The sequence below is a fragment of the Hemitrygon akajei genome, chromosome 13 (assembly GCF_048418815.1).
Source record: "Hemitrygon akajei chromosome 13, sHemAka1.3, whole genome shotgun sequence".
In the NCBI taxonomy this organism is placed as follows: Eukaryota; Metazoa; Chordata; class Chondrichthyes; order Myliobatiformes; family Dasyatidae; genus Hemitrygon; species Hemitrygon akajei.
Genome location: NC_133136.1, coordinates 63,396,050 through 63,420,801, shown reverse-complemented (window position 1 = coordinate 63,420,801; position 24,752 = coordinate 63,396,050). Strand labels below are relative to the sequence as shown.

General features: G+C 39.1%; 1 protein-coding gene across 12 annotated transcripts in view; it reads right to left on the bottom strand.

The window, feature by feature from the left end:
- Positions 1–4,303: 4,303 nt before the first annotated feature.
- The window catches only part of LOC140737937 (amyloid beta precursor protein binding family B member 2-like), a 265,420-nt gene continuing 244,971 nt past the window's right edge, over positions 4,304–24,752 (bottom strand). For 10 of the 12 annotated variants that reach the window (XM_073064771.1, XM_073064778.1, XM_073064770.1 and 7 more), the window contains 6 exons: positions 18,761–18,875; positions 18,189–18,276; positions 14,950–15,033; positions 12,707–12,822; positions 11,764–11,943; positions 4,304–8,454 (listed from right to left, as the gene is read on the bottom strand). In XM_073064771.1, the coding sequence (XP_072920872.1) occupies positions 8,287–8,454; positions 11,764–11,943; positions 12,707–12,822; positions 14,950–15,033; positions 18,189–18,276; positions 18,761–18,875 (751 nt within the window). In that variant the 3' untranslated portion in view covers positions 4,304–8,286. The remainder of the gene's footprint in view (positions 8,455–11,763; positions 11,944–12,706; positions 12,823–14,949; positions 15,034–18,188; positions 18,277–18,760; positions 18,876–24,752) is intronic. The other 2 variants (XM_073064777.1, XM_073064775.1) reach the window with 1 other exon arrangement.

Sequence of the window (24,752 nt, the reverse complement as noted above, 5' to 3'; positions counted from 1 at the left end):
CCTGTACATGCATTGGCACACGGGAACTCAATTTCCAGGCAGAGCAGCTTGGAGTTAACAGGGTCCAGTGGCCATGAAAAGTTCTCAGAAGATTTCTCTAATCCTACCTCAATCTTGCTTTTCAAACACACTCCCCCTCCCCACATTGTACATCCTCAGTTAATAAGTTCCTCCAAAGCACATTGCCTGTCCCCCTAACTCTATTCAGACTTACAGCTCTCCACTTCTGACTTCATGCATCTAGGAATCATCCTTGCCCCAGAACTTACGTTCACATCTTCTGCCAGTTAAACCAAGCTTTGGAATTCTTTTCCCATGTCTTTCCACTGTAAAATCTTTAAACAGTCTCACCCTCCCCACTTTATTGCATATTTTTAGGCAAGCATCTTTTTCTTGACAACACTTGGCAAATTTTCCTGGCCAGTGGAAAGAGAGTACATGACCATTGGAAAACACTCCAATGCCTGGAGTCATACCTCACACAAAGGAAGACGGCTATGTTGGAGGTCAATTTTCCAGCCCCAGGACATCACTGCTTCATCAATAATGTTCCATACATCATAAGGTCAAAAGGGGAGATGTTCACTGATGTTTGAACAATATTTAGTCCCATTTGTGATTCTTCAGCAAATGAATCAGCCCATGACACATACAACACACCATCCACTACAAACGAGACTTCCCAAAGGCCAAACATTTTAATTCCAATTTCCATTCCAATGTGTAGGTCCGTAGCCTCTTGTGCTAAGATGGGGCCAACCTCAGGGTGTAAGAGCAAAATCTCATATTCTGTCTGGGTAGCATGAATATTGATTTCTCCTTCCAATAAACAAATTCCCACTCCCCTTCCTCTATTCCCCACTCTGATAGTTTCCCTCTTCTTATCTGCCTCTTACTTCACCCCGTTTCCTCCTCATTTCTTTTCTCCTAAGGTTCACTCTCCTTTTCCACCCACCTGACCACCTATCACCTTCCAGAGAGCCTCCTTTCCCTCCCCTCCCCCTTTTATTCTGGCATCTTCCCCCTTCCTTCTCAGCCCTGAGGAAGGGTCTCGGTCTGAAACATCGACTATCTATTCATTTCCACAAATGTTGCCTGACCTGCTAAGATACCCCAGCATTTTCTGTGTGTTATTTCATCCACAGCACAGTTTAAACACCTAAATAACATTTAGTCATGGGCTGAAAAGTAACATAGAACAATACAGCACAGTACAGGCCCTTCGGCCCACAATGTTGTGCCAACCCTTAAAACCTGCCTCCCATATAACCACCCACCTCCATATACCTGTAACAAGTAACACTTGCACCATAAAAGTACCAGGCAAAGACCACCCACATCAAGAGACAACATAACTCCCTACCCTTGAAATTTGGAGTAACACACAAAAAGCTGGAGGAAGTCAACAGGTCAGGCAACATCTGTGGAGGGGAATAAACAGTCTGTTTCGGGTCGAGACCCTTGAAAGAATGGTATTATCATCAAGTTACCTCATCTTCAATACCAATGACTAGAATAGAGTCTAAACTGGACCAAACACAAATGCCTATAAACACAAACAGCTCAGAGGTCAAGACTCTGTCAGATGCTGTCTTCCCCATTTGTCTTCCTGTATCACCACTTTCAGGAAACTATGTACATGTAGCCCGAAGTCTGTCAGTTTTACGACACCCGCCAAGACCCTGCCATTTATTCTGCAAATCCTGTCTTGGTTTAAAATTCCAAAATTCAACATTGCTCTTGGAGTTAAATTCTATCTGTCATTCCTTGTTCACTTTCCCATTTGTTCTAGATACTGTTGTAATCTTCATTTCGCTGTTCACTATGCTACCAATTTTAGTGTCGTCTGCAAACTTACTAACCATGCCAATTATATTCTCATCCAGATTGTTAATGTAAATGATGAACAGTGGACCTAGAACCAATCCCTCGATCAAATGACTGATCACAAGTCTGCAATCTTAAAAGCAATTAAAACACTAAAATCCTTTTATTCCCATCACCAAGCCAATTTTATATCCAGTGACTAGCTCACTTGGATCCCACGTCACCTAACCTTCCAGAGCAGGCTACCATATCGAACCTTGTCAAAAACTTTGCTTAAGTCCAGGTGGACAATATCCACCACCCTGCTCGTATCAATCCTCTTGGTCACCGCTTCAAAAAATTCAAATTTGTGAGATAACAATTTCCCACATACAAAGCCATACTGACTACCAGCTATCAGTATCTGCAGGTATATCTTATCTCTCAGAATCCTCTTTAATAATTTTTACACCACTGATGCAAGGCTCACCAGCCTGTAGTTTCCAAGCTTGTCCTCGCAGTACTTCTTAAGTAATGATACAAGATTAGCTACCATTATCTTACCAAGTGCCTAAGGAAGATACAGGCCAGGGCTCCAACAATTTTTCCCTAGCTTCATACAACATCCAAGGATACACTTGGCCAGGCCCCAGGGATTTATCCATCTCTACATATTCTATGGTCACTAGCACCTTTGTAATGTGGATAAGCTTCATGACTTGCAAGTTCCCCTCAGAATCACACACCATCCCCAGTTGGAAGTATCACTACGCTTGCACAGTAGCTGAGTACAAATCTTTGAGTACTCACCTAAAGATGCCCTGGAAGTACTTCAACAGTACCTTCTCACAGGAAATAAAGGATGGTCAATAAATAGAAAAGGGAAAATCTGCAGATGCTGGAAATCCAAGCAACACACACAAAATGCTGGAGGATCTCAGCAGGCCAGACAGCATCTATGGAAAAGAGGACAGTTGAGACACTTCAGCAGGACTGGAGGAAAAGAAGTTGAGAGTAGATTTGATCGTCATTAAATGGTCTTGCCATCACTCATATCCTAAAAATGATTACATTAAAAATATGTATTTGTATAACCATTTACACTGTCTCTGAGCCAAATAGTCAGCCTCCGGTTCTATAAAAATTGATTGCTAAGAGATCAAATTTTAATGTTAATTTTTGATATAATTTGATAGCATTCCTCCTCAGTTGCCCCAAGCCAAAGCTCCAAAGCTGCTAGAAATTCAAACAGAAAATGTTGTAAATACTTAGCATCTCTGATAGAATCTATTCTGAAGCAAGATCCATCCAGAAGAATTAATTTTGTTTCTCCCTTTACAGATACCACCTCATCTGTTGAGGATTTGTCATTTGTATCTATTATCTTGTAGCTCGCTTTCATTGCCACATTTGTTCCCTCCAGCTATTGTTTTTAAATTTTGAGATACAGCACAGTAACAGGCCCTACCCAATTAGACACGGGACTAATCTGTATGTCTTTGGAATGTGGGAGGAAACCCAAGCAGTCAAGGAGAGACATACAAACTTCTTGGTCAGTGGTGGGAATTGAACCCAGGTTGCTGGTGCTGTGAAGTATTATGCTAACTGCTACGCTACTGTGCCGCCCTAAATCTCGTGTGGTAGAGTAAAACTTGAGACTTCGGAGGTATTGGACTGACAGACCTTCTGGGCTACTGGATGTTATACCATTAATAACCCAGCACACATTTGATTCACATTTTTAAAAAGTTGCATGGCATTATAATAAATTTCCTATGGAATCTGTTAAGTAAGAACCAGAACCTTGGAAAATAAACCTAGTAAGCAAGGTGAAGAACCATCAGAATTTCCAAAATATCAGATATGGATTATTGGAATTTCACTTGTTCACTTACATTCACCCATTTTATTATCATTAGAGATTACCATCTTTACTCTAGTCAAGGCAGTGAAAAAAAAACTTAAATCTCTAACTTGGAGTCATTACAGCAGCCTTATAATCTTTTATACACAAATCATAAACCCTTCTAAGAGAATATAGGTAAAAGTTTGTTATCTTTATGGTTTGTGAAACAGTAATACTTTCCAACAGCAAGTTGGAGATGTTCCTGTGGTATTCAAGTCTATCAAATCCAGGTCTTTCAGTGCATTATCTCCTAGACTTTGACCTTGTTAATTTGCAGTTACTGAAATGTCCGAGCATTTTGTTTTTGTTGTTGAAAAGTTCAGAGAACCCTTTAGGATCTTTAGTTTTGCAGTTAACTCTGCTTTTGAAATCTCTATCTTGTTAATGTAAAATAAAACACACGTAACACAGCAAATGTCCTGATTCCTTAAAATAAACATCCAAATGGCTATTTCTAATTTTCCACAAATCATCTTGGATCCATGTAAATGCAGATGCAGAAATACAACACATCTGAGCTGTTGACAGAATCTGTAGAGATGAGGAATGAGTTTTATATAAAGATGATCAGTTGCTAAATCAGAGGCAAAGTTCAATGTTCAATATATGCAGTTTATTCTCACAATGGATTACATTTACAGGTGGAAAATCAGTGGGAAGCAGAATAGAACAGCTAATATACTGTAAATCAGTTGCTTAATGGCCTAATATACAGCTCCAAGTCTTCCATAACAGTAAATGTACATAGTTGAGGATTAAAATAAAAATTAAATATCAGGCTTCAGTGGCTTCTGAGCTGCCCAGCTCAGGCTCATAGCAACGTTATATTTAAGATGACCAAACAGATTGCAGGGCTGCTGAGAGCAAAGCTAAATCCACAAGTTCAGCAGTGGTTGCAATGTAGAACACTTCTAGATGAGCAGAATGACAACCATATGTTAAACCTGCTGTGTACTGTGGACCAACATTGTACCATAAAGAGGGACTTGGAATCATTAAAGCACCCTCACAGTAGCTTGTATTCATAACAGCAGTCCATCGTCTGTTTGGCTGACACTTAAGATGACTTGTTTTGCTAATACTATGCATTTTAAGTCAGTTAATGTGCAACATGAAGTCCAACCAGTCATGGTTCAGCATTCTGAGAGCAGATATTCTCTGTACATACAATCACAATCAAGTAGACTTTGTTGCTGCCACTGAGCACATTGTAACTTTGAAAAGGATGTATGAACTCTGGGGTCCAAGGCTGATTGGCAGCATGGCACACTGGTTACTGGCATAGTGAACCATTAAGTAAAAAAAGTACCCTAGGTAGATGTTGGAGGGTTTTCAACCTGAAACAAACTCAGTTTCCCTTTCCACAGATGCTGCCTGACCTAGTAGTGAGAGTATCCAGCATTTTCTGTTTTTATTCTAGTACCATATGCATAATTGCAAATTAGTCTAATGCAATTTCAGGAAAAATTACAATATTTGCCAATCACATCTTTGGAACATAATAGCTGAACACCCTGCACTCTTAACTTAGCAATACATATTTGTAGGGAGAGAAAGTGGGACACAAAAATGCATCAGTACAGTCTTTTCTGATCAGTACTCTAGCAAGTACTCTAGGTTAAAAGAATTACTGGTAGATAACAGAGCCGGCCTTAGAGGGTTTACATTTGATTTGTAAAATGGTAGAAATCAAAGGGCAAGTTACATAATTAGAAGCTGCTCATCAGATCTCTGCACAAAGTATTAAAACCAGACAACCATCCGCAGAATCCATGATTACATTCCACATTTACTTGGTTTCAATGAGAAAGCTTACATGTGGTGTAACAGGTACAAATACCAAAATAATGATAAGATAATATACATTGGGATAACTAAAATCGGTTTTGAAGCTTCTAAGTTCTTGCAATATATAAAAAAAAATGTCCAGACACATAAAATTAAAACAGGTAGGAGGGTCGAGCATCACAAAAGGATAAATCAATAATTGCCTATCTGATCTGAACATCGGGGATCAACGGACCTACAATGTGCTGCAATTTACTATGTTCTATGATCAACTCCCCTGTACTACTTCAAGAACCACAATTACTATAAACCAAAACACCTTTAAGCTGGCTTTGTTCCTGTATCACAACAGTACTTTGGCTCACTGTAATGAATGAATACAAAATCTAATGTGTCAGTCTACAGTATTTAGAGATTAATTAAGTGCTAGCTACACTGTGAAAACTTACAATAGAACATAATACAACATAATTAGCAAAGTTCAATATAAAATACAATAAATAAAATAAAAAATATTTTCAGTAATGTATTTTTTAAATTCACTTGCTATCTTGCTTACAATAGCTATATAGCATGCAAAGCAGTGACTCAGCAATTTTTCTACAAAGTCACTGCTTATAATGGATGCATAGATAATGTCTAAAATCTAGTTACAACAGATTGTCTACTTGTTAAAAAAATAAAAAGTAAGTACTAATATTCTTCTACAAGTTTTACCTTATATAGCAACAAAAAGAAATACGAATGGCTTGGTACGGCTGTTTTACCAAATTAACAGAAAGATTACTTCCAAATACAGAGCATTTGGTTAAATCCAATCTGCATTGTTTAACACAGATTTGTTTCTTCTGTAATGTCTATTTTAAATATTTATAAAAGCACTACCTGCACATTTTGTGATCTCTGATGTAACATACAACATTCTTCTACAATCTGCAGCTTCCGATTGTGCACTGGCAGCTTGCAAACATTTTGAGAAAAGCAATTACGGGCATCTCCTTCCTCCCAACAACAACAATGCAAACTGGACTTGCGACGGGAGCTTACAATTTGAATTCTTCTTTCCAAACAGCTGGAGACTAGCAAAAACATCCACACTTTGTCCAATACAGCAAGAAATTAGAAAACACAAATATCAGTGTTAACCGATTTTGAAGCTAGCAAAACTTTTTAATACAGTACAGTTAAAATAGGAAGTGAGACTGGGATTTCTTGAAAAGCATTAGCTACAGATAATACACTATGATATACCCGCCACCGTTCTGTGAGGTAAATTGATCTGAAAGTGAAATCTGTTTATTAGCTCTTTGGGTTTACTGGTCACTCACTAATTGTGCATGTGTTCACAGTCACAGGTAAGGAACCTTCATCCCCATGGTTACAACTGCTGTTAGTTTTTATATCAGCATCACTCTCTTGATTTGGATGCTGTATTGTTAGCAGTTTTCATCTCAGCTGAAACCTATTTGCCATGATCAGTCAAATGTACCCTCTCTTCATTACATGAAAGAATAAATTTATGTTTCTCTGTATTTAGTAATTCTGTTATTCATTTAGCCTTGAATTAAGACAATTGAGTTGGCATTATTGCAACAACAGCTGCTCTATAACTGAAAACTGTGTAAGGAATTCAACTCAATTCATTCTACTACAAAAAAACCTTCCACAAATGTTCATAATTGACCTTGTTTAAAGCATTTAGCAGTTTAATTCAATTTGTCCATGCAGTACAATTAAAATATGATGATCCTAATTTTCCCTGTTTTGTGATCTGCGAAACATTGTGACTAAATCAAAATTTTATCAAAGAATCTTCAGTAGAGTCTCTTCGCCCCTTCCTGAGCGTTCTCATCTTTACCATCCCACTGCAGGAGGAAAGTACTGGTACCTTGCCTATACTGATAGCTAGGTTAGATAAATATGGTATTTAATAAACAGCCAAACTCTATTCCATGGTGGTTTGGAATACTCTCAAATATTATTGGCATATTTCCAATTAATATTACAAAAGGCAATAATGCAGAATACAACAATGAATGACCCATCTACCAACACCAATCCACTCATGGTTTCTAATTGGCAAAAATGTAACTTTTTAAAATAAAACAATAAATCATTATGGAAAAATATCAGACTTAAGTAAAAGTTTGTGGCTAATTGTTGCTCTAGTTTACAGGGAAAATGGAAAATGATTTTGAAGTGATCTTACCAATGCTGACAAAACTGGCAAACTACTTTTTCCTATGTTTCAATGTTGGTCTAATTTGATGGAGTTAGTACTTTCTCCACAAACAGATAAATCACAGGGGGTCACTCTTGCTCACCTTAGTCGGTACACGTGATAAAACAACTGCAATGGCCAACAGGATTCTACTGTCTCAAAGGAATCAGTTCTACTACAGTCTGTACACCACTATGTTACACCAGTGTCAGTGACAGAAAAAAGTGCGCTACTAAATACTTTTGGTGTAATGTTGATGGTGAGAATTCCGGCTTTAGTAGTCAGTGAGACAAACTAGGCACCACTTAGTCCAGGGCTTACAGAAATTCCAGACACCTTCCAACAATTAATGAACTCAAACGCTGTTAGCAGAAAGTTATTCATGCGCCTCCCAATACGATGCCATGATAAGGAATGAAATAACATGCTTACATTAAATCTGACAAACAATACATGTTGAAGAGGATCAGCATATATAACTTGAAGGCCCAAGATCTGCATGGATCATGTGTTATGTCAGTTATTATGAGACTCTGGTGTCTAAAAGGATCTATCCAGGTCCTTTTCATGGTGATTCAGATACCGGCCGCTTTTGTTTCAAAGTGTCAATGAGAGATAAAACTCCACGTTTTACACTGGTCGTGACACGCCTTGTGACAGAGTCTGTTGGTGGACCTGTAGGGCACATCCTTGGAGGAGGAGGTCTTGCTACTAAGCATTTCTGATATCGAAGCTGTAAATCAGACATAAAATCGCATTAGTTGCTGCTAACTTTTTAAGGTATTCAGAAATAACGATTATGCTCTGAATATTTTTACAGCCTTAACATAATTTTTGAAAAGATTTATTTTTACTATTTTCAATTGAATGTTTGAGTTTTAACACAAAAAGGTTTTAAAAAAGAAACCAAATATTTATTACTTTTCTGTATTTATGCAGATATTATAAAAGTGGTATTAGATGTCCTAGCAGGCTTAAAGTTGGAGAAGTATTTGGGGCCAGTTGAGATGTATTCCAGGCTGCTATGAGAGGCAAGGGAGATTACTGGGGACCTGATAGAGATTCTTAAAATCTTCACTGGCCGCAGATGCAATTGACTGGAGGACAGCAAATAGGCTACCCTTATTCAAAAAGGGCAACAGATATAAGAGAGGAAATTACAAGCATGCAAGTTGAAGGTCAGTCATCGGAAAAAAAAATTGTGGGACAGAATTAATCTATAACAGAAAGGTAGGGATTGATTATAGATAGTAACCATTTTTCTAAGGGGTTCATCCTGTTCAATTTGATCTAGCTTTTCAAAGAGGTAACAAAATGTTTTGATGAGGGTTGTGCCATTCATTTGGACTACATGGATTTCAGTAAAGCCTTTGCAAAGTCCCAAATAGGAAACTAGTCCAAAGGTTGCAGCCCATGGGATCCAAGGCAAGTTGTAAAATTGGATCTAATGTTGGAATGGAAACAGGAAGTGGTGGATGATCATGATGGGTTCTTTATGTGATTGAAAGCATGGGACCAGTGGTGTACCACAGGAATTGTTGCAGTGAACTTAATGTTTGCCATTTACATTACAATCTGAATATGAATGTAGGATACATGACTAGCAGGTCTTCAGGTGACAACAAAGTTAGTGCTACTGAAAGTGTGAATAGGGCAATATTCATCAGTTACTAAAATGAGCAGTGTAATGATATATGGAATTTAATCCTGATAGTAAGGCGATGCATTTTTGAACGATTAATATCCATAGTGCTTACACACTGAATGGTAGGGACATAAGGCTGATTTATACTTGTGCGTACGGGCTACGCCACACCCTACACTGTAACCCTGATTTTCACTTCTGCATCGCTCTATGCTGTGGCGAGCATGTGTTGGTGTGTGCCAAACGCTAGTTGACGGTAGGGTTTCTATGCCACTGTGTTGAGTTTCTTCGTGAGAGACATGGACGAGGAAATGCAATTCAAACATTTTTGCATGTCGGCAGGTAGATTTGATGATTTGGTTTATCTATTTCATATCGGTGTACACGCAGCCTACAGACATGGCGGAGAAGAAGCAACCAGAAATGCGTAGGAGGAAATGCGATGCTACCAAGCAGACCAATCACAGTTGTTGTGGTCTGTGTTGCCGTGACGCATAACTTTTCTGGAGAGGTGGACGTCACCCTACGGCGTAGGGTACAGCATATGTACAGCGTAGGGTACACAATACCTACGGCGTAGATGCGATGCACAAGAATAAATCAGCCTTTAGAGAGTATTGATGAACCAAAGCACTTTAGTGTTCAAGTCAAAGGATCCATGAAGATAGCAGACTGAGAAGGTGAGGTGGCAAGAGTTTAATTCCTTTCATTAAGTGGGGTGTAGACTATCTGGTCAGGAAGGTTATGGTACAACTTCGTAAAGCATTATTTAGGCCACAGCAAGAGCCTGTATGCATTTCTGGTTGCATTGGCTGACTGGATGGTGGGGGCAGGTGTTCTCATCAGTTAAATATCTGGGTGAGCGCTTGAATTGACAATACATGGAGAATATAGATCAAATGTTAGTAAATGGGATTAGTATAGACGGGTAGTTGATGTTCAGCATAGAATGTGTGGGTTAAAAGTCCTGCTTCCAAATTGTATGATTTTATTATTCTTACAGTGCAAAAACAGTTTAAATTCTAATAAAGCTGCACAGTCAAACAAAATGAAAACATTAATAATCACTCATCTTAAAGTGTTAATTCCAGAATGGTTGTGAATATCAGAGCAAGATGCTATGATAGAAGATGATGCTGGTTTTTAATTCCGAAGCTAAGCCAATGTGCTATTAACCCTATCTCAGCAGTCTGGGTACATCATGAGCTAAAGGTTCTTGGTTTTGTGTGAAAATATTTGAGCAATGAAATATGTCACAACTGTACTGTTCAATAAAACCCTACAGCCTAGACATTGGATCTCATCCATTTTGATATTTTAAATATTTACAATATTTTGCCTTCATCCCAAAACATAAAAAGGAGAAAATGGGGCATTCATATTTGCTTAAAGGAATCATTATGGTAACTTCTTTTTTAAGAAGAGTTAAATCATAACCTGCACAGATTAAACAGACAGATTAGTGCACTGACCAGCGGGAAACAAGTCAGTGATTGCCATGGAGCTGAGGAAAAAACGATGGGGGAGGAATTGTAGAAAATTATTGTGGTTGGGTGGGGTGGGGGGGCGGGGCAGTAAGGCAAAAGTGATAGTTGGAGCAGATTGATTTGTGGTTCAATCCCTGGTAGCCAGTGGCAGTCCTGGGCCACAGATGGAGTAATTAGTAAACTAAAGATAACAATGCACGGATGCTTTGATCTGTGCTCAGGGCTGCTGCTAGTGGCATTTCCAATGCATTATATAGAGGGAGTCATTGGAATCAGTGAGATACAGAAACATTACATCATTCACTACTTTTAGTGTGATGTACGTTTTTAACTTTTCATTTTGACAACTGTGCAATCTGTTGATCCATTATCAGTCAAAAAGTAACTAATTGGTCTCTATGTTGATGACATTATCAGAGACACAACACATTTTGGGGAACAGTCACTTTCTTTAAGAAGTTACTCTGGAAAATTTCTCCAAGGATAGAACTTTATTTTATTTAGTGATACAGCACAGAATAGGCCTTTCCAGCCACGCCGCTGGCAATCCTCCAATTTAACCCTAGCCTAACCATGGGACAATTTACAATGACTAATTAACCTGCAGGAAGAAACCAATCATTCATGGGGAGGACGTACAATCTCCTTACAGATGATGTTGCAATTGAACACTGATGCTCAAGCTGTAATAACATTGCGCTAACCACTACTCTACAGTGGCACACGACAGGAAGCAAATGCTTTTTATAGATTTTTTTTCTCAATGGCCTTTAAAAAAATGTTAATTTTTGAAGACAATATATTGTTCTGAGTTCCAACAGCAATGTTTTAGATGATTTAAGGTACAACATTTTTATTTACTGGAGTAGTCAGGTTAGGAAAGTAAAAAGTGTGTTGAAAATGTACACACCATGCATGCTGCCTGCACAGCCTCAGAAACATTTCCTGCATTTGGCTCACACCAGAAGACGTGGCATTCAAAACGCTGATTTCCTGTGTCCATAATGAAGGCGAAGGTATGGATATCCTTCCCCACTCCTATAAATGACAGGAAACGAACACGACACTCCAACAAGACTTCATCTTCATCCTGCTCAGAATGATAGGAATAAAGTTGGTTGATATATAAAATGAACCAAACTGAGTTCTTTCCTCAGCAATGCATTAAGTTAAAAATTGGGCAATATAAAACCGTAAGATGATAAGATATAGGAAGGGAATTATGCCATTTACCCTATCGAGTCTGTGCTGATATTTTATCATGGCTGATTATTTTTCCTCTCAGCCCCTATCTCCTGCTTTCTCCCTACCCCTTCATGCTATGACCAGTCAAGGATCTATCAACCTCTGCCTTAAATATACATAAAGACATGGCCCTCACAGCTGTCTATGGCAAAGAATTCCACAGATTCACCACTCCCTGGCTAAAGAAATTCCTCCTCATCTCCATTTTAAAAGGACGCCCCTCTATACTGAGGCTGTGTCCTCTGGTCTTAGACTCTCCCACCATAGGAAACATCCTCTCCTTATCCACTCTATCAAGACCTTTCACCATTCAACAGGTTTTAATGAGGTCACCCTTGTATTCTGCATTACTGCACAATATAATAAAGCAAAAAGAGGTAAGTGCTGAACAGATCATTATGAAGATACTTCAATATCCACCAGCAGGAGAAGCAGCAACGTACACAGTTTCAATAAAACACGACGCAATTATCAAAGCTTTATCGCATATTCCTTTTGTGCTTTTCAATACAAACTATAGCCATAAAAATAACTAACAAATATTCTAAGGATGTTGCTTTATGGAATTACAGGGATTTGAAGCCTTCAACAAAGGTCTCGGTTCTTACCTTCTGCCTTATTACTGTAACAGTGGCATCAGCAACATTCATGATCACAGATATCCAGTCTTCTTTGTTAGTCGTGGCCATTAAACTCTCAATTGCTCCATTCAATATTTCGATTCCTTACCATCACAACAACAAAATGCAAGACTTATTAGCTTTCATTCTTGCAACACAACGGCCTAATGCTTATTCAGAGAAAAGGATTTTGAGACAGGAAACCTGGAAATAATCTACAGGGCTCAACAAAATCCACAGCAGATATTCTACATTTTCCCCCACTGGTTTCCCCTCCCAATGAGCCGTGGCTGCCCGACCGGAAAGCCAGAGAATGAACATGGCAGTTGAGTTTACTGTTAAGAGTGACAGAAGCAGAAGACTGGCAATTGGATCTATGGAGCAGAGTGTGAAAATTGTGGGAAATTTTCTCTAAGCATTAAACACTTAAATAAAAATAGGATGCATGAAACTGCCTTAAAAACATTAACAAGCTTTGAATAGACACTCATCCTCATTTTCCCTACCTCAGAAGAGGAAATAGGAAAATGGAGGTTGCTTTTTTACATTTATTTTTTTGAATTCTCTATGCTTAGCCTTATTTTTAAGAACACTGTATTTAAGTTGCTTTGTTATGTCATATTTAGTTAGAAATACAGTATACAAAAGTTATTTCTTGTTCTTCAAAATACTGAATCAAAGTATAACAGATAGAATTAACAATAGACAATAGGTGCAGAAGTAGACCATTCAGTCCTTCGAGCCTGATGGCTGATCATCTACTATCAATACCCGGTTCCTGCCTTGTCCCCATATCCCTTGATTCCCCTATCCATAAGATACCTATCTAGCTCCTTCTTGAAAGCATCCAGAGAATTGGCCTCCACTGCCTTCCGAGGCAATGCATTCCAGACCCCCACAACTCTCTGGGAGAAGAAGTTTTTCCTTAACTCTGTCCTAAATGACCTACCCCTTATTCTCAAACCATGCCCTCTGGTACTGGACTCTCCCAGCATCTGGAACATATTTCCTGCCTCTATCTTGTTCAATCCCTTAATAATCTTATATGTTTCAATCAGATGCCCTCTCAATCTCCTTAATTCCAGCGTGTACAAGCCCAGTCTCTCTAACCTCTCTGCGTAAGACAGTGCTGACATCCCAGGAATTAACCTCGTGAAACTACGCTGCACTTCCTCTACAGCCAGGATGTCCTTCCTTAACCCTGGAGACCAAAACTGTACACAATACTCCAGGTGTGGTCTCACCAGGGCCCTGTACAAATGCAAGAGGATTTCCTTGCTCTTGTACTCAATTCCCTTTGTAATAAAGGCCAACATTCCATTAGCCTTCTTCACTGCCTGCTGCACTTGCTCATTCACCTTCAGTGACTGATGAACAAGGACTCCTAGATCTCTTTGTATTTCTCCCTTACCTAACTTTACACCGTTCAGATAATAATCTGCCTTCCTGTTCTTACTCCCAAAGTGGATAACCTCACACTTATTCACATTAAACATCATCTGCCAAGTATCTGCCCACTCACCCAGCCTATCCAAGTCACCCTGAATTCTCCTAACATCCTCATCACATGTCACACTGCCACCCAGCTTAGTATCATCAGCAAACTTGCTGATTAACAGCAATACCCAAACAGAAAACATGGGTCCAATTTCATTTGGAACTAAAACAAGTCATAACAGGCCAACTTTTCCTCAATATTTCTTATGCATACGCTTCCTATGGTTGTGATAACCTTCGGTGGGTCTTATGGCTCTAACTCAGCCCCAAGCCTTGCTGCCGACCAAGTGGAACAGTCTGTAAGTGATGACTATGTCTCAGGCCCATCTCTCTCAATGCCTTTCGAAATTCCAAGCAGTCAATAGCTTTTTTTCCCAAATGTCACATCTGAAAAACTTTGAAATAGTAAAAATTGATTTCTAGAAATTGACACATCAAAAATTTTTTTTTGCAAAAATATGTTAGTGATAAGTTGATTAAGATATTAATATTAATCGGACCATAACTTCACACATTTTCTATCAGCTTTAGCAAATGTATTCAACTGAAGTGGGGGGGGCAGAGAATGCCAGTTATAAAGTAGATGCGTTCCTCCACTCTGCCACACTGGTATCTGAAGTGGTGTGTTGAGTGGACACTCAGTTCAGGAACAGGCTGACCTGTGCAGAAGCCCTTGTTGGTGGTCCTTTTGTTTTGCAAGCAATGATGTAAATTTTTAATCCATCAACATTTACCTAATGGTTTGGCCACAGGTAACACACCGAGATACTGAACGTGAAATTTTTGTACCAGCTCCATCTTTGGTGTTGGGAAATCTACTACAAAGCATAAACAAATTTAGGCACATCAAATTACATTTTCTTCTGCTAAATTTTGTAACAATATCAGTTTACAAATACCCAAGGCAAACATATGCAAGTACTAAATTCAGTTGGTAAACAATGCGAAAACGTTTTCAAAGAGCAACTAACTCATCATGGGTTCATTGAAATCCCAAATTAATTTTATTAATTAGCTGAAAAAATAAAAAAATGCAATAAGGCATTAAAAATCTCATTAATGAAATTCCCTTCAGATTAGGAAAGCGAAATTAATTTTTCCAAGTATAAAGCTCATACAACAAACATGATTCAATTCAATTTTTGTTAAAAGGCCATATAGTTACAATGTCAAACTTCTTACAAAAATAAATGGTGTGAACAACACAATGTTTTGCACTTTCTTTTGTTAGATTCATTTTGGAGTTAGTGCTAATTTTTGTTTTTTGCAATCATAAAAGTATATACATTGTTACGCCCGTGCCCCAACTCTGAGGGGGCGAAGGGTACAAAGTAGCCCCCTCCTTTTTGAGAATCGCAAGAAAGGAGACCCAGGAAATGAGAGAAAGACACGCAGAATCCACAAGGGGTTTGGAATGTCCTGGCCCCTCAACGATACAAAGCCACGGGAAATGGCCGTTGTCTCTTGGAGACGGAATTGTGTATTGAGCACTGTGCTATTCATCGAAGCCCTCAAGGAATGAGCAACGTGGGCTGGTTGGGGGATTGCATCATCCCAACCTGACTGACATCTGCGACCCCGTGAGTAAGGATAAAAGAGGGTCTGGGGAACAACCCCTTTAGATGCACCAGGAGAAATGCTAGAAATCCCGTGACAGCGTTTAATAGCGACAGCCGGTGCGTCCTTTCCCGTTGCCTGGGATTGGCGGGACTGACCACGGAAGATGGCTTAGCTAAAAGGAAAAGGACACCAACGACATTTCGAAGGATCGACATCATAAAAAGGAAAAACTCTGGCAAGTTCCAAAATCTCTCTCTCTTGACTCCAACCAAAGGCTGCAGCCTGAATGAACTAAAGTGACTTTTATATTTCCATCGGACAATACATTATCCCCTAGACAACGATAGAGCTATTTCTTATTGATTATTATTATACCCGCGCTTTTAGATTTAGTATTGACGACGTATATTATCTGTATGTTTGCATTGATATTATTTGTGTATTTTTATCAATAAATACTGTTAAAAATAGTACCATCAGACTTCAACGGACCTCTCTATCTTTGCTGGTAAGTGACCCAGTTACGGGGTACGTAACAACTTATACAGAACAATTTTGAATTTGGAGAATGCTTTCCAGGACCTAAGAACATCCTGCAATACCTCATATCAGTGAAGTATCTATGATGCTTTGTAGGGAATTGTGTGCACAGGAAGTTCTGTTCAATTGCAATTTCAAAATAACCAGTTATTCAGATCTTAGCGATGCTGAAGAAAAATGTGTATTAGCTAAGGCACGCAGAATTCCCTGTGGTCTACTTCAAGAGTAAACTTTACTGCTTCTTTACATTCAGCAGAAATGAAAAGATAGATTCTTAGTTCAGGTTTTCAATGGAAAGGCGGCACCTGCTGTAGTGTGGCCCTGGTTTATGGCAAATGTTGATATCCACACAGTGGAAGGTGCAGGAGTACACTGAACACTGAGTGGTTGAGCCTTGTGTATAATGCTACAAGGATGCTTCGGGCCCTCAAATGCTACATGGATGCATTGTCTAAAATGGAAACACGGGTGGACCAGGCCGACACTTTGTAGAACGTATTCAGCTGATGGTACAATGGGTATACAGAAAGACATACTGATTGTGTCTACTGTATATATGAGTAAAGAATATTTATGAAATTTAAAAGTAACTTCTATCATATATTATATGTCTCTAGAGTGAAAACTGCAAATGTTTGGTTCTAAGGCAAAATTTCCAGTAAGGTGGTGGCATACTTCGACACAGTGGCCTCTACAGGGCCAACCAAAGGTTTTATTGTCTTTTAGGCCTTTTTTACACTTGCAAGACACTGCAGGACAAGTACTGCAGGTTTACCCCATCAGCGACTTGCTTGTTGGCAGAGGAACTAGACTTGGTGTGGACTGTGTCGTTGCCTGCTACAGAGTGGCATCGGAGTCAGTGTGCGAAATTGATGTGACTTAGTCGTTTTTCTTGTGATCGCAAGACCCTGTTGGACATTGGTAACATGGATGTCGCAAGTCCGGTTCACTGGGGTTTATTGGCACAGGCAGCGGGAGAGCTACGTAGCCTCGATTTTAAGCCAGACTAGGCCCTGTGCCTTTGTGTTGCTTGTAGCAATCCAGGAGAGATGATGCTTGAGGCAGTGTGACGCAGCGTCCATGCTGGCTTCGGTGTTCGCTCAGTGCAAAACAAAATGGATTCTGTTTGTCTGCAAACTGCTGCAGGCTTGTTCTTGCCGGCAACATTCAGGGACTCATGAACTCGGACTTGGGCTATATTATATTTTTTTTGTGTGACTGTATGTTTACTGCTATCTTGTATGTGCCTTGCATTGTGTATAACTGTCTGTGCTGTGTTTTGCTCTGTTAAAATGATTTTTGGGTTTAGGACATATGCATTTAGCAAATGACTTTGGCTACCAGTCTTCACATCTGAAAATACATTGTGGATTTGATTTGGAGTGCATCTCTGACCAATTGGGTTCCTAAAAGCTGTGAAACCAAGTCCAGACAATGCTGATTAAAATTCATTTGGATGTCTGTGGTGCGGATGTGAATCAGGTGTGAAGGTTGTATGCAGTTTCAAAGAAAGCACTGTCCATTCATTGTAAACATGGAATTGTCCTATGATCTTTAGCACATAAAATATCAAGCCCCACACTGGGCCAGCAGACCTTTCAACCAAAAGCGTCTCCATATGATGACTGCTAAACCTTGTTTTGTTGGATAAAGAAGCTGCTTTGTATCTACTGGTAATTTTCTCTGGTGATTTCATTCACACAACAACATACACCTTGGCCCGCAAGGAACACTGTTTCATTCATTGATATTCATGTATGGTTAAATGACAATTAAACTCGAAATTGAAAACTGCTATTGTTGAGCAACAGGTGGCTTCCAACTAAAATGTTATATATTGCCTTGAGATTTGCTTTCTCTGAAAAAATATTACCTTGTAGAGGAACATCAAGGTTCACATTGACTTGCTCCTGAGAGACACTGCAAGCCACAGCTTTGGCATTCCTTCGTTCTGCCATAATCTGCAACATAAAGAATTGCAAAACAGAGCTAGTACTTATTTCAATTCTTTCTATTTCTTCATCAGTCAGCTTGAAATCAAAAATCGCTCTGTTAATACTTGTAAATTCAGGGAAAATAAGTTGACGGAAGCTCATTTTAATGATGTACCAAAGATTGCTTTCATCAAGCCTTAGTACATCATTCTACTCTTCTAGTATAGATGCAACCTAGATCTTAACGCTATTTGTGTAAAATCACAAACTAATGTTTCACCAGTACTCTCACCAATTACCGCAATGTAATTTAGGTGATTAACACTAGGATACTAACTTTCCCTTCTACCGATGAAAATATAAACAATAAGTACTCATTGACCATTTTCAGCAAAAGCAGTTTATTTTTACCCTTATGATCACTTATGAAAAGTCTGCAATTTTAATGATACTAACAGCTTTCATGACAAGGGACCTATAGAGAATTTCGAGTAAATGAAATTTCTCTCACCTTTGAGCAGATTTCGTGAAGACTGGTTGCAATCGCTTTTGCTGGTGTATCACATCGGAACACATGACATTTTAGAATTCGTGTATCTTTATCTCTTGCTACATAAGCAAAATCCCTGCACAAAGAAAAATATAAATTATTAACTACAATTATTTCATGTAACTATTTGAAATCAAAGGATAAGAGTTGGCCAAACTTCAAGTGATTGCTTCATTGTCCAACATATGAGCACCCAAATAAAGTCAAAGAAATTATATCTATTGGCAGACCAGGAATTAGATTCAGGCTAAAAAAAAGGCAAAGAAGTTTGCAGAGAAAGTTTTTAATCGCATAGTTTTGATCTGCGGGGGACACTATTTTAAAGGACCATAAGCCTTCAGAATGCAATTGTATGGGTATTTCAGAAACAGAAATGCAAGGCATTGGGATGATAACTGGGAAATAGGGCCATTTGGACTGCTCTTACAGAGTGCTGACATGGACTTGATGGGCCAAGTGGCATCATGCAGGGCTGCAATAATTCTATGATTTAAATTGCCTCTTGTACTATTATGCATGAATTAAGTACGGCATACACTTACGGATAAGATGCATTTATTATTTTCGATGTTAGGACACAGTTACCAATGCATAACAACTGAAAATCACTGTATAAATTGTTAACAATCTGTTGTTAATATACAAATTTTCAGGTGAACTATAATCCTGGAAATGTAGTGTCATACGGGTAGCTAATGCCTAATGTGTTTATACAACATCCCTCTGCTATTTCAACATAGGCATCAAACTGCCAAAGGAAAGAACTATTATCAGAATATATCATTCATGTGCTGACATATTCAATGGTAAATTACCACCCATTGTGAAACAAGACAATGCAGCTTAAAGGCTAATTTATTTAATTATTTCATGTGAACAGGTTTCAATTTGTTTTACTTTTGCTGAGCAGTAATTTCAAAACAGAAGGAAAAAGGAACCTGGCACAATGATAAAAGTGGTCTTGTTTAAGGTAATGAACTATTTTCCTATGTAAACTAACATGCAACAGGACTAACGTTACAATCTGCAGCTCATGTTCTCCGAATCCTTGCCCCACCACGTGATTTATCACTGCAAGCCATTTCAATCTCTTTACCAACTTCTAAAAACTGTTAAAAGTAACAATGAAGACTGCAGTGGATGTTCTGCACTTAGAGTTTATATAATCACAAAATTGGAATACCAGAACTGCCATAAGAATCTACTTGTTAGAGATCACTGGGTGAAGCTTCTTCATCCCTGCTCTAACAGTGGAAATGTTCACAGGCTATCTCTGTGGCAGAGCAGTTTCTGTACAGTTTTAAATGGAAAAAGATGTGGGATCTACATCCAAACTCTTTGCACGTTCTTGGTACTGAAAGCTCTGGATTAAAAGGCATAAATTTTAAAATAGGTCAACATTTGGCTTGATGCTGAGGATTAATTTTATATACAAAATTAATTCAGAAAATAATGTAATTCACTTGTGAAAAAAGCCATCAACCTCAGGACAAAAGGGTATCAATTTACAGCAATGTTCAGATAATCAAGAGAACAAACATTATCATAGAACTAGAGCAGAAAATGGCTCATCCTTCCTACAATTTACTCAAGTAATTCAACAAGAGAATCCCTTCAAGGCTATTTATTGAAAGCATGCTAAAATGTTAAACTGCTTAGCTAATACCAGGAGGCAGTAATAAGAGATTAGGCTAATTGTAGAATATCCCATTAGTGATTACATTCATAGACCTACTGTAGTAAATATTTAGAGTAAACTGTAAATCCCTTCTTCTTGTATGGGAAAATATAATTACAATTCTGATTAGCTAAGCATTCTGTTAAACCTTACTTATATTGTTAAGTATGATTACCCAAACTATGTGATGCTCTAAATTTCAAGTAGTGCTACCTTAGCTGTTTTACCAGTACTCTACATTGTAGATTTGTTCAGTCGGTGCTGATGTTCAAAAATCAAAAAGTGTCTCTCATGGGACTTCAAAGTAAAAGCTTCAGACCCCCAGTTCCCCTTTGCATTTTCCTTTACTTAATTTCCGTTTTAATTGCAGCCTTTTCACGACCAATAGGACCTGTTGCTAAGATGGGCATGAATATTCAAGTTCTGACTAAACCACGGGTTCAACCTTGGCCCTTGCAGCATCTACTGTAAAGTGAAAAGCGCATTTTGAAAGATACCATTACTGAGCTAGAGCTGAATGGAAATCAACAATACTGTACCACGCCTGTTACTTACATCACAGAGGGGGTGGGTTAAAGAACTAGATCCACACATTGTGGCTACTGCTGTGCAGAAACAGAAAGCAAATCTAAAAGCTCAGCTTATCATCTTTTATTTATTTAGAAATACAGCACCGAACAGGCCCTTCCAGCCCAATGAGCCAAACAACCCAGCAGCTCAGTGATTTAACCCTAGCCTAATCACAAGGCAATTTACAATGACCAATTAACCTACTAACCGCTACATCTACGGACCGTGGGAGGAAACTGGGCACCCCGAGATGTCCCCACGGAGAACGTACAGACTTTTTACAGATGGCACCAGATTTGAACTCTGAACTTTGATGCTCTGAGTTGTAATCGTGTCGCACTAACTGCTACACTACTGTGGGGCCTTTGAAAAGATTTGTCAAATTACTAGGCTTTTTCTGCATATTTGCAAAGTCGAGCCAAAGGAAACATGGGAAAATGGAAACAGAGGACATCAATACAGATTGGATGAAATGATCATAGCATAATACATTTTAAATGAGGAATCACACAGGAAGATTGGACCCTGTTTATAATGACCTTGGTTTTTTAAAAATGCAGCTTCCTACAGATTTAAGGAAGTGTGTAATACTGAGTTTCATCTGGAATTTCTAGCATAACCTTTGGAGGAATGAGGATACTATTATATAAACTTCTCTAAATCAAATAATTAATCCTTTATAATTTGTTAAAAAGATCAATTTTCTAAAATTTCTGTACATTAAATGAAGTTAATTATACATCTAGATTACCAATGTACCACAGGACAAAAAATGAAGATGTCGCAAAAGGAACTAAAATTAACAAGGCCTGATTCCAGATTTTTCCCCCAGCACTGCTGTTGCTAGGTTAAAATGGCTCTTGGTAAGGTCATGTGATGCTGACAAATGTGTGCAACAGTCAAGATGCAACAATACTTTATCCAAATGATGCTTTTAAATCAGTCCCACTTTGACAACCATGCTATAATTCAATGGCAAACACATTCTTTCCTTTCAAAGACAGAGTACAGCTAATAATTTAGTTTAACTGAAACCCATGGTAACTTGATTTAAAAAAAATGACAGACTCTGGTTAGGCAAAAACTGTAAATATACAAACACTCTAAAACAAAATATATCAAGGGAAGGATAAGACTTTATCCAGTGCTCACACTACTTAACCACCCAGGCTTTTAGAATATTCTATTCCAGTTGACATTGTTCTTTTGTCACTCTCAGGCATTGCAGGTTCTTTCCCCCCAGAGAACTGAACAAATTCCTTTCAGCCTATTCTCTGAGAGTCTGGGATAAACGCCGACAGGAACATAAAATGCCTCGAGTTCTGAGATTTTGCACGCAAAAGTAACACAAGGGTTTTGATTCAGCTGCAAACATCCATCATGTTTATATTGAACGAATAACACTTGAAACTTGCTCTGTACACACCAATTATTCACCGGTAAACCTTCTCTCTTACTTTATATACAGGTCCTCCAATCTTTATCATGATTAATACTACATCACCTGCTGTAATAACTGCAGTTAAAAACCATTAAGTTTATTATTTAGTGCTACTTGTTCTTGTTATTTTAATACTTTATGATTGATATCAAAAACAAAAAACACACATTTCAAAAAATAACATTTGGTGTAGGCTTAATGGTAATCACCTGGTATTCCTGAAAGTAGTTATTTGGTCCCATATACAATTTCAAAATATGGAAGCTCCTGATCTCTTTTAAGCTTCAAGTTCATTCTGCTTGAATCTTTTGCAAGTTTTATATACCTTGATGCCTTTATTATAACAGCAAGCAGAGTGGTTTAAAACCATTTCTCACTTCAGCAGCCAACTTCAATGACATCAGTTCTACCTGAACCACTCGAAAGCTAACATTATATCTGTATTTTCTAGAATATGATCCTTAACTAAATGATAGAATTACATTTGATAGAGTAACATTGATTGTAGGTCAGGCTCCAAGTGTGATCGGCACCATCTATTTGTGAAGTACAGTATCGTGGAGTTCCTTTAAACAATGCAGGAGCTGTAAATTGTTGCCGTTGCTCTGCAGACACATCTTGTGTTCTACTTAAGTCATATATCTTCAAATTTTGACCGTTCTTTGTCCTGGTATGTTCCCTTAAAGATCTGCATGATCACGGTATTGGAGTTGATTTATTATAATTAATGTCACTGGTACTGAGGCACAGTGAAAAACCTGCCTTACATTCTATTCGTACAGATCCGTTCATTACACAGTGAAAGAACAGAGTGCAGAACAGTTACAGAGAAAAAGCAAGACAGATAGACGATAAGGTGCAAGCTCGTAATGAGGTAGATAGTGAAATCAGGAGCCCATACCCATTCAGTAACACTAGTGGAATGGAAGCTGTCCTTGAGCCTTGTGGTACTAGCTTTCAGGCTTTGCACAACGGAAGAAGGGGAAAGAGAACATACCCGGGATGAGTGGGATCTTTGATTCTGCTGGCTGCTTTACTGAGGCAGTGAGGAGAATGGACAAAGTGCATGGAGGGGAGGTTGGTTTCTGTGATGGGCTGAGCTGCGTCCACAACTCTCTGCGTTTTGTTGTGGCTACGGGCAGAGCGAGCCGCGATGCATCCAGATAGAATGCACGAATTTCTCTGGTGCACCAATAAAGGGTTAAAGGGGATGTGCCAAATTCCTTTAGCTTCCTGAGGAAAGCGAAGCATTGGCATGCTTTCATGGCTGTGGTGGTCGGACCAGGACAGGCTGTTGGTGTTACGGCCTATCCTAAGATTGCGGTCTGCTGGTCAGAAAGATGAGTATCCGGTTGCAAAGCGAGGCACTGACTGCCAGGTCTTGGAGATTAGTGATTGCTTTGAATTACAGTATTGAAGGAAGGGTGTGTGGGGTGTCTAGGGAGTGGTAGCGCCTTTAGTGAAGGGGCCTGTGTCCAGTCTGGGGCAGCCCACTCACCGCTGGTCCCCAGTGGGCATTCAACTGTGGCTCCAAGTCGCTGTTTGCATGCAACAGCGGCCACACCCTGGTACACCGCTTCAACAGGCAGGCGAAACCAGGTGAAAGTAGCCAGCGGGCCTCATACCCTTCTGAAGATAGGGACATGCATGTCCTAGCACGCAAAGTCAGTTCTGGTGGACTGGGTGGATGACTGAGATCTGCAGTGAGAACCAACAGTCAGCAAGGTGTTCTGCAATGCTCCATGGAGACCGAAGGACATGACAAGGCAAGAAGAAGTCATGACTATCTGCTACAGCTACGGAAGACGCCACAGCTGTGAAAGCTTCATGTACCACTGCTCTAGTGCAAAGGCACTTTAAAAACTCTGCTGCACAGCATTCCTGTCATTGTCAGATATGATGACAAACACACGGCATTAAAGGTGGAGCTCTAGTCCATAGTTTACTGCCCAGATGCTTCAGAGATGAGTATAGGCTAGGGAGATGGCATCCACCATAGATCTGGTTGAGAGGCAGACAAAATGCATTGGGTGATGGTTATCTGGGAGGCTGAAGTTCATGTGTGCCATGACCAGCCTCTCAAAGCATTTCATAATGCTGCATATCAGAACCACTGGGCGGTAGTCATTATGGCATATTACCTTGTTTATGTTAGATACTGGAATATTAGTGGTCTTCTTAAAGCAGGTTGAAGCAAAGAGAGGTTAAAATGTCAACAGATACTCCCACCAGCTGATTTGCACAGGACTTACTAACATGGCCAG